At 34.0% G+C, this 9,352-nt stretch overlaps 1 protein-coding gene across 4 annotated transcripts in view; it reads right to left on the reverse strand.

Annotated features, from left to right (window-relative positions):
* mybpc2a (myosin binding protein Ca) overlaps nt 1–4,135 on the reverse strand; it is a 63,762-nt gene extending 59,627 nt beyond the window's left edge. Inside the window, exons 1-2 of one of the 4 annotated variants that reach the window (XM_044101430.1) lie at nt 4,066–4,135; nt 3,583–3,730 (exon numbers count right to left, since the gene is read on the reverse strand). In XM_044101430.1, coding sequence (XP_043957365.1) covers nt 3,583–3,730; nt 4,066–4,103 — 186 coding nt within the window. In that variant the 5' untranslated portion in view covers nt 4,104–4,135. Of the gene's footprint in view, nt 1–3,582 lie in introns of all 4 variants that reach the window. The other 3 variants (XM_044101431.1, XM_044101432.1, XM_044101433.1) reach the window with 3 other exon arrangements.
* Nucleotides 4,136–9,352: the final 5,217 nt, after the last annotated feature.

The following is a 9,352-nucleotide window of genomic DNA, read 5'->3' on the forward strand; positions in this document are numbered from 1 at the left end:
TGCTGCCCAACTGTTGACATGACCGCTCCTGTTTTCACTCCATGTCATTTTATATTTTTAAGCAGTTATGAGAGACGGTGGTGGAACTTAAACTGCTGCTGGGTAAGTTACTCAACAGACTGTTGCTAGGTAACCAAAGCCTGAGCGAGTTGCTAGGTGACCAAAGAGTGAGTGAGTCAGTCTATTCCACCAACTTTTCTTAGCAGCTAAAATTCTATTTGACTTATTATCTATTGGTATTTATCCTGCGTCTATCGCAGTAAATATTAATGATTTAATGTCTAGACCTAATAAAACATTCTGTATTTTAAATTTCTACAATTATTGCAAAAAATAAAAATAAAAATATATAAACTTGATCACGTAAATAGTTTTACCTACTTACTATTGTTGATTCATTTGGTACAGTGGATTTCTTACTCAAAGGTTTTCCAAGTTGTAATAGTTTGTGACTCTGTGGGGGCGCTTATATATATAAATTTCCTTTCCAATAGCATTCAAAGACTGAACTGTGGGGTTCAATCTTTAAGCTTGGGTAAAAAGAAAACTAGAAATTGTCAGCATTTGTGCATTTATGGAGTTTGAAATGGAGCTTTTGTAATTATCTCTCCACCAATGACAGATAAAAACACCACAGCCTTGGCAGGGTTGAATTTTAGGACTGGTGTCTTGTGGTTGGTTAATGTTTCACTGCAACTGGAGGTTACGTTGTAATTTTTGTAAGATGATACAATACTGGAATAAACTGCAAATTTATGGCGTGATTAAGAGCTTATCATTAACGCTGATGCAAGGGTGTCTGCTGAATGTTATTTAAGTTTTTATTCTTAATAGCAAGGGTGTCCATTTGGCTATTTGTGGCCTTTGGACCGATTGCCTCCAACTACAGTTCAAGGTACAAATTTGGCCTGGTGGTTGATATAGATGGAGATTTCTTATTTTTATTCAAGGTGAAGTTGTTACCAAAATAATTTTCTAACTATGGAAAATTGCAAATTCAACATAAAGTATTAATATTTTTACAAACAAGCTTTTATAATAAGTTGAACCACATAAATTAAGAGACTTTAACTGAAAAGTCGACTTTGTTGAAACAAAACAAGCTTTTATTTAGTCTATTAAACTTGGCTCAATATAGTGGACATTTTGAAATAAAATTACCCAAATTCTGTCCTTAAAACTGTTTAATCGAGCACAAATGAAAACTAGACGTGCAAAATACGTTTTAATTTTTGTATCTACAATGAATAACATTCTTTTCCAACAAAAATACTAAACAAAAAAAAAACTGACTACTTTATTTACTTGATTTTACATTTTTTTTCTTTATTTGACTACTTTTGACAATTTAAGACCACATGACAAATGTTTGGACATACCTGCTCTATCGTAATATTTACATTAAGCAGTTTTGAAATTATTATTTAATTTAATGTATTAAGGAAATAAAGCAATACCAATTGACTTATGCCAATCTGAAAATAGAGTCCAGCTGCATTTCATTAGCAAACCACAATTTAGTTTAATTTCACAAGCCACACTTCAAATCACTTAAAGAGAACCTGTTTGACAACATGAAGTAGGCAAAATTATCCTAAAACTAACACATACTGCTCCAACCTGATCTAAAACAGGCTTGGAAAATCTCAGATGCTCCCGGATTAAAACATTGTTTTAAAGCAAAGTCGACCAAAACCGTTGCAAAAGTCTTATTTGCAGTTACTGCAAATGTCTATTAACTATTAGCTTAAGGGAACAATTGCATTTTTACAATGTCAGTTTGACTGAACTCTGACTGACCCAAGTTTCATTGATCGGTGCCAAATAAAAAACTATTGAAAATGTTGAAAATTTTCTGAAAAGTTTCAAATGTTTCAGAGCTAAAAGGATTTAAATATACTTATGTTTGATTAAAATATTGAATTTTTGTTTATTAGGGTTCAGATTCAAATAAAATAAAAAACTCAAAACTATCGCCTGCTTAACAAATGGTTCACACACAGCTGTTTGAATTGAGGAGGATATTTGGTGATTTACAGCTTTAACTTCAAATGTTCTTTGTTGTTAAAAGCCGGTTAAAGTCAATAATTACTCTCTGAGCAGAGAAAGAAAATACATGTTGATCAGATGGATTAACTGCAGATGTTTTTGTTTAGACTACATTTGAACAGAATCCATAGAATAGGAAAGAATTACAAACTTTCAACAATTCTTGTGTGGTATAAAATGAAAATTTACTGCTAAACCTGAACCTAACAGTCAGAATTTGAAATATTGTTGGAGAAAATCTGCTGTGAAATCTGGACTTGACCCTTGAAATATTGAGTCTGAAAAGGTTTTAATCCAACTGTTTTTACTCTAAATATTCACAATCATATCACTTTCTTCTACTTAATGAGCTTTAACTGCAGGTGATTATTGACTCTCAAACTGCAAGTTTGTCGCAATAAAAACGTCTAAAAACCACAAACCAAACATCAAAAGTGCATCTGTTAGACACAGTTACCAGCAAATATCTTTACATTTAACCCTAAAGAAACATTAGAAATATTCGTGATTAAAACAGACACATTTCTGTTTATGTTCTTCCTTCAGAGATGTTTTCACTCTAATTAATAAAGTCATACTACATTAATTCCTAAATACTTTAAGGAGTATTTTTATGAGTAAAAATAATCCTGAAAGTATTCCCCTCTCTACCCCCAAAATGATCAACTTTGACCATATTCAGTTTTAGTTATAACTAGAAGCCAACATACTGTGCATATTAATGCAAAAACAGCCTATTTTATTCAACATTAGGCATTTTCTGGGTCCATTCTGTGGTCTACACTGCAAAAACACAAAATCTTACCAAGTAATTTTGGTCTACTTTCTAGTACAAATATCTCAGTACACTTAATAAGACAAAACTAACTTACAAGTGACTTTTCAGCAAGATATTGGAGCTTGTTTTAAGTCAATAATTTATTAATATTGGTATAAAAAGTAATACATCTATTGGCAGATTATTTCATTCATTACTCCCCATTACAAGCAAAGTGGCTCGTATTTTTTCAACAATATTTAGTTATTTTGTGGGGGGTTTTCAGTGGAAAAAGTACTAGTTCCACTTGCAGATTATTTCACTTGTAACGACATTTTTCCCACGTTATAAGTGATATAATCCTCCAGTGGAACTAGAACATTTTCATACTGTTAATAAATTGAAAATAATTATTTACTAATATTTCTCACTGAAAAAAGTTACTTCTATGGTAGTTCACTCAAAATAATGCAAAACCAAGAAACCATACCAAAATTACTCTGTAAAATTGTGTGTTTATACAGTGGAAAACGTTCTAGCACCATTGGCATATTATTTAACTTTTAACAAGACATTTTCCCATGTTCTAATCTACTGTGAATAGCATCCATCCATATTAAGGTAGTATTTACTCAAAAAGAGCTCCTACATCTTGTTGGAAAGTTAGTTGTTAGTTATTTCATGTGTACTAAGACATTTGCAAAAGAATAGGCTAAATTTACTTGATAATAGTTTGTTTTTGCAGTGTAGTGAGGGTTTCCCGTCTGGACTCTTACCTGTCTTCTTCGGCTCAGGCATGTCTGTGTCTGTTTAACGGGATTCCTCCTTCCTGCTTCCCAGTGGAACTGCCGGCGAGTCTCTTCCTCCCTCATTTTATGAGCTCGCTCCCCGCCCGCCGCCGCCGCCATCCTCCCCCGGGAGGAACTACAAAGCAGGAGAGCGACAGAATGGCGGTCACTTGAAACCTTGGCAGGAGCTGCGAGGCTTTAAGGAGGCCGGAGGATGAAGACACCGAGAGGGGGGAAATAGTTTCAGGGAAACTGTTTCAGAGCCATTAAGGAGAAAGCTGCCAGCTGATTACCTCATTGCTCCCGGGAGGCTAAACATTAGCTCACCGACGCTAATCTTTTTTCGGTGCAGAATTTAAAAAGAAATCACACATTTTGTATTGTGATTATGTTTACGTGGATTGGGTAATTAATATTCAACAGGAATGCCGTCGTTTTAAAAATGTATTGAATTATTGTTGAACAACCAACCGATTCCGGTGATTTCTTCCAACTTTTGCCGCCGCCATTTCGCGAACTAGCGGAAGTGCCGTAATTTGCCGACAGATGACGTAAACTGCTTGTGTTAATATATGAGTTCAAAATGCTAACAAGCAGCTTTATGAACAAGAAAACGAAAAATATTATATCTTTAATTTAAGTGTGCTTTAGTTAGTGTTACAAACGCACAATCTAGTTCCAGCTAGTTGTAGATTTTGCCCATTAATTACCTTTTTATTTAATTCAGTTAAAAATGTTTTCTCAATCTCAGTTTTCCTTATTTCGTCAGAAGTTTCAAATAAATTCTGCAGTTGCAGTAAAGGAGCGGAGAAGAAAGGTTATTATAGTTAACTAAAACTAACATTTCTAAGGAAGGACTCATTTTATATCAACATTTATATCCAGATGCATCAAAAATAAATATGAAACTTAAAACTAACTTATGACTTTAACATTTAACCCTTCTAAAAATACATAAAACAATTGTGAAGACGTGTTTATTTTTATCTTTTTATAAAATATAAAATCTTAAAGTTCACTATGAATTCACGGTAGATCTTCCTAGAGCAGACCTGGGCATTTTAAGGCCCGCGGGCCAGATATGGCCCGTTGGGCATGCCTGTCCGGCCCGCGTCCCCCCAGTCAAAACAAAACACCGTATTTTCGTGTGCATGCGACACAGCTGTCTTTTATTTTGAAAGGGCTTGACGCACCGTTTATGAATGCACGTACGTAAATGCTAACGCACAGCAACAGGTGATGCTAGCAGCCGAATACACGATCCCCACAAAATGTCATCTCACGGTAAAAAAAGAAAAGTTGATTCCGAATTCTGCATTTTTAACAAGGCATGGACAGCGAAATATTTCTTTATTGAAGTCAAAGGCAAGGCCGTGTGTTTAGTTTGTGGTGCGCAGGTGGCTGCGTTAAAGGAATATAATATCCACCGTCACTATGTGACCAAACACGAGAAAGAGATACAAGAACTTTTCAGAGAAAGAGCACGTCACTGAGTCGTCTGTACTCGTAGCCAAGTTGCAAGCTCAACAAACACTTTTTACAAAACGCCTGGCATCTAGAGGAGCTGCAGTCAAGGCAAGTTTTGTCATATCCCACAAGATTGCTAGGAAGAGCAAACCTTTCTCTGACGGAGAGTATATTAAGCAGTGCTAATATGTCCTGAGAATAAAGACGCTTTTGAGAACATCTCCCTCTCCCGCCGCAAACGTAACGAGAAGGATTGAGGACATCGCGACGAACCTGGTGCTGCAACTGAAAGACAGCGTGAATGATTTTGAGTACCGGTATTTTTCCCTGGCTTTGGATGAGAGCTGTGACATACGGGACACTGCCCAGCTGCTCATCTTCGCGCGGGATCAATGCAGAATTTAGCATCACGGAGGAGCTGGCAGGCATGCGGTCAATGAAAGGGACAACAACAGGGAGTGAGCTCTTAGTAGAGGTAAATGCGTGTCTGGAAAGCTTGGGTCTGAACTGGGACAAACTGGTGGGCGTGACAACAGATGGGTGTCCAAATCTCACAGGAAAAAAAGTTGGTTTATTAAAGAGAATCCAGGACAAAGATACTTGAAGCTGTCTATTCCTTGTAGTATTTCAGTTTTGGTTCTTACAAGTTTTCAAGTCATTACAGTTTCATTTTGTAATTACATTTTGTAATGAGTTATTTTAATGTTACCTAAAGTGATATTAGTTTTGTGTGTGTACCTCTTTAAGTTTCTGCTGCATTTAAAGTACTTTGTGGTACTTGTTTTCCCATTCATTTGCATCTGATTGGAGGTACTTTTGTGTTAGTCCTTCAAGTTGCAGCACTGCAGGTTCGTCAGGCTTTTTCCAACACTTAAAACCATTTATTGCTCATATATGCAGTTGATCAGTTGATTAATATAACACACACCATTTCAATTGTGGAGAGATTAAAAAGTTAAAAATAAATTCACATGTGATATTTTTTTAAACTATTAATTTGATAGTATTAATTCTCACTTCAGCCAAACCACAAATTAATTTTTATTAATATTTACTGAATATTCTTCTTAACAAAAGAATATGATTTAAATATTTTATTACAACAAGAGGTATGAGAAAATGAATAATGAGTCAAGATTAAATTTGAGTCATTGCTGGATCGGCCCTCCAACATATTTCAGATTTTTCATGCGGCCCCCTGAAGAAATTAATTGCCCACCCCTGTCCTAGAGAGTACGGTTTAAATATATGGAGCCTGGAATGACTAGAAACAAAAACAGGAAGAAGAGGAAGGATAAAAGGAAGAAGGACACAAAGAGGGAAGGCCGGAAAGAAGGAAGGAAGCAAAGAATGAAAGAAATGGAGGAGAGACGCGAAGAAGAAAGGACACAGAGAAAGAAATAAGATTGGTGGAAATAAGGAAGGATGCCAAGAAAAAAGGAAGGATACAAAGGACAGAAAGAAGAAAGGACACAAAGAAGAAGCCAGAAAAAAGGAAAGAGGCTGGAGAGTAGGTAGGATGGAAAGAATAAAGGATGCATAAAAGGAAGGACACAAAGAAGAACGGAAGGATGGAAGTTTATTTATATGAAACATTTACAACAGCCTCGGGTGACCAAAGAGCTTCACAACAAACAAAACATCACAGGTAGATAAATGATAAAACATAAAATAAAGATTAGTAAAAATAATACGACAATTTCAAAATTGGGAGAAAACATCAAAAACTAACATGAATGAAAACCAGAACAATACTTAATTTCAGCTGCTCCTCTTTAACTGTTTAAAGAGGAAAGATGTTTAGCTTCTTGTGTTGCGATGTGTTGAAGGAGAATAGATGTGTTTTCAGTCTGGAAAAGCACAAGAAATTACAAATTTCTACTTCAGATAGGACAGAAGGAAGGGATGAGTGAAGGAGAGAACAGCTTCCTGGCAGATTATCTTGTCTATGTTGTGGGAAACAATTTCAGCGTTTTTCTAATGTAACTTGGCTGAACATCTCAAACTGATTTCAGTCCTAATGGACGCATTCAGGCTCTGCAGCTATTACAGCATTAGTATAACCGAAACCTGGGTTGACTTTTGAAATTAGCTGAGAGTTTCCCAGCGTTTTTTCTGTGTTGAAGCTCCACATCAGAGACTCTGGGGATGAATCTGCTTTCCAAGAAGCCAAACATGAAGTTCAAGTTTCCTTCCCAGAGCAGCAGGCCTCGTTTTTAAAACGAGCCGAGGAAAAAACGAGGAGGAGTAAAAAAAGAGACTAAACAAGCATCTGAAACGAGTTCTTACAACAAGAAGGGCTCTGACCGATGGGGTGGTAAAACAACACAATTAAAAACTTAAAAACCAGAAGAAATTTGGTTTGTTTATCCTCTTAAAGAGGGAAAAGAAGTGTGTATTCATTTTTAAAAGTCATTTTTTCACCATCTCATTCCTACATTTATAGATGCCAGAGTTACAATTTAAATACTCATTTCAAAATCTAAATATTTAGTTAGTAAAATAAATATTTAATTTGCAGAAAACTAAATATTTAGCCTAGACTTAGACATTAAGTTGGGAACTAAATGTCTAGCATATTAAGAAATAAATATTTTATTAACAAATTAATTATGAACAAATTTCAAAACAAATATTTAGTGAGGAAACTAAATATTTAGTTCCCAACTAAATGTCTCAGTCTGAGCTAAATATTATAATTTTCAAACTAAATATTTAGTTTGAAAATTTAAATATTTTTGTAACTAAATATTAAGTTCACAATTCTATATTTACTTTACTATGGCTAATTTTCAAACTAAATGCTTATTTTTAAATATAAATATTTAGCAATATCCTAAATATTAAGGTTATTGCTAAATATTTAGCAACCTAAAAAAAATCTTTAGTTTATTTAGTGGTCAGCAAAACCAGTTTTTATTTTGATACCCCACTTCCGCTAATGGGCAAACTAATTTACATATTAGCTAAATATTTACTAGCAATCTAAATATTTAGTTAGCAAAGTAAATATTTAGCTAGCAAGTACAAAATAAGCTGCTGTTTAGCTAGCAAATAATTATAATTAAAAATAAAAAGAATTGAGTTAATTCTAAAACGCTAATCATAAACATTAGTTTCTCTCAAAAGCATGCAGGACATTCGTCGACTTTGATCTGTACTCTACCGAATAAACATTTTCTGGATTTTTTTTTTCCCAGGCGGGAAGCGTGAGGAGAGGAAACAGAATTGCTACGTAAACAAGTTTCACTCCCTTCAAAATAAGAGCATAAATATAAATGTCTAAATACCTGAACAATTTCTTTACAATCTATAACAAAACTTCAACAAAGATTTGAAACATTATTCAACTGAAAGTTTACAAACCAGCCAGGAAAATTGTAATTTATCCAGAAATAAAATTATTTAGTGGAAGCTAAGTGTGCTAAACATTTTCAAGTTAACAAAAATGCTAAATGAATTTGTGTAACATATATTCACATATAGCTTGGATTTGTCTGGACTCAATTGATGTTTGTGGTTTATTTTTTCTGAAATCTAGGTTTGTTGTAAAACAAACATTATAAGCTAACAAATGTCTTTAATTTAATGAACTTGTGTCAGCATCAGACAGAAAAATAAACTTGCGTCTTGTGACAATCTCCAGCAGAGCAGATTTGACAAGTTCTGAGCACCAAAGTCTAAACCAAGTTAGAGACCCAAAAATAGCTCAGACTTTTGAATTTTCAGACTTTAAGATCATTATTGTCAAAATGAAAGTGCTTTTTCAGCAGGCAGATGAAGGCTTTCCACTTCTGTCTATGCTGGGTTTATTTGTGGGTCAGACAGGAATAAACACAGAGAACATTAATTATGTTTGGCAAAAATATTTTGATCATGTTTCTCTTTTGAAAGGTTTGATTCTTTCAGTTAAACTTTGTGTTTTTCTGCCCTTTTGATGACCCAGACTCTTTGATGTCACAGTGAATAAGTGTTGATTTATTTACTCATTAATTTTATAATAATAATTAAAATCATGATAATGTAGCAATAGTGTTAATAGCTAACACTTTTACTTAATAATTTGCTCATTTATTTATTTATTTCTTATTTGCATTCATTTTTTAAATTAATTGTGTTATTTTATTAGTAGTGGTAGTAATCGTCATGTTCGTTGATGCAGTAGTGGTGATAGTGTTAATTTATTTCCTTTATAAGGATAATAATAGTAAAAATGTAGTGATAGTGGCTAACATTTTTACTGAATTACTTGCCTGTTTACATTTTATTATTTATTATATACTATATTTTA

The sequence above is a fragment of the Gambusia affinis genome, linkage group LG19 (genome assembly GCF_019740435.1).
Source record: "Gambusia affinis linkage group LG19, SWU_Gaff_1.0, whole genome shotgun sequence".
Taxonomy (NCBI): Eukaryota; Metazoa; Chordata; class Actinopteri; order Cyprinodontiformes; family Poeciliidae; genus Gambusia; species Gambusia affinis.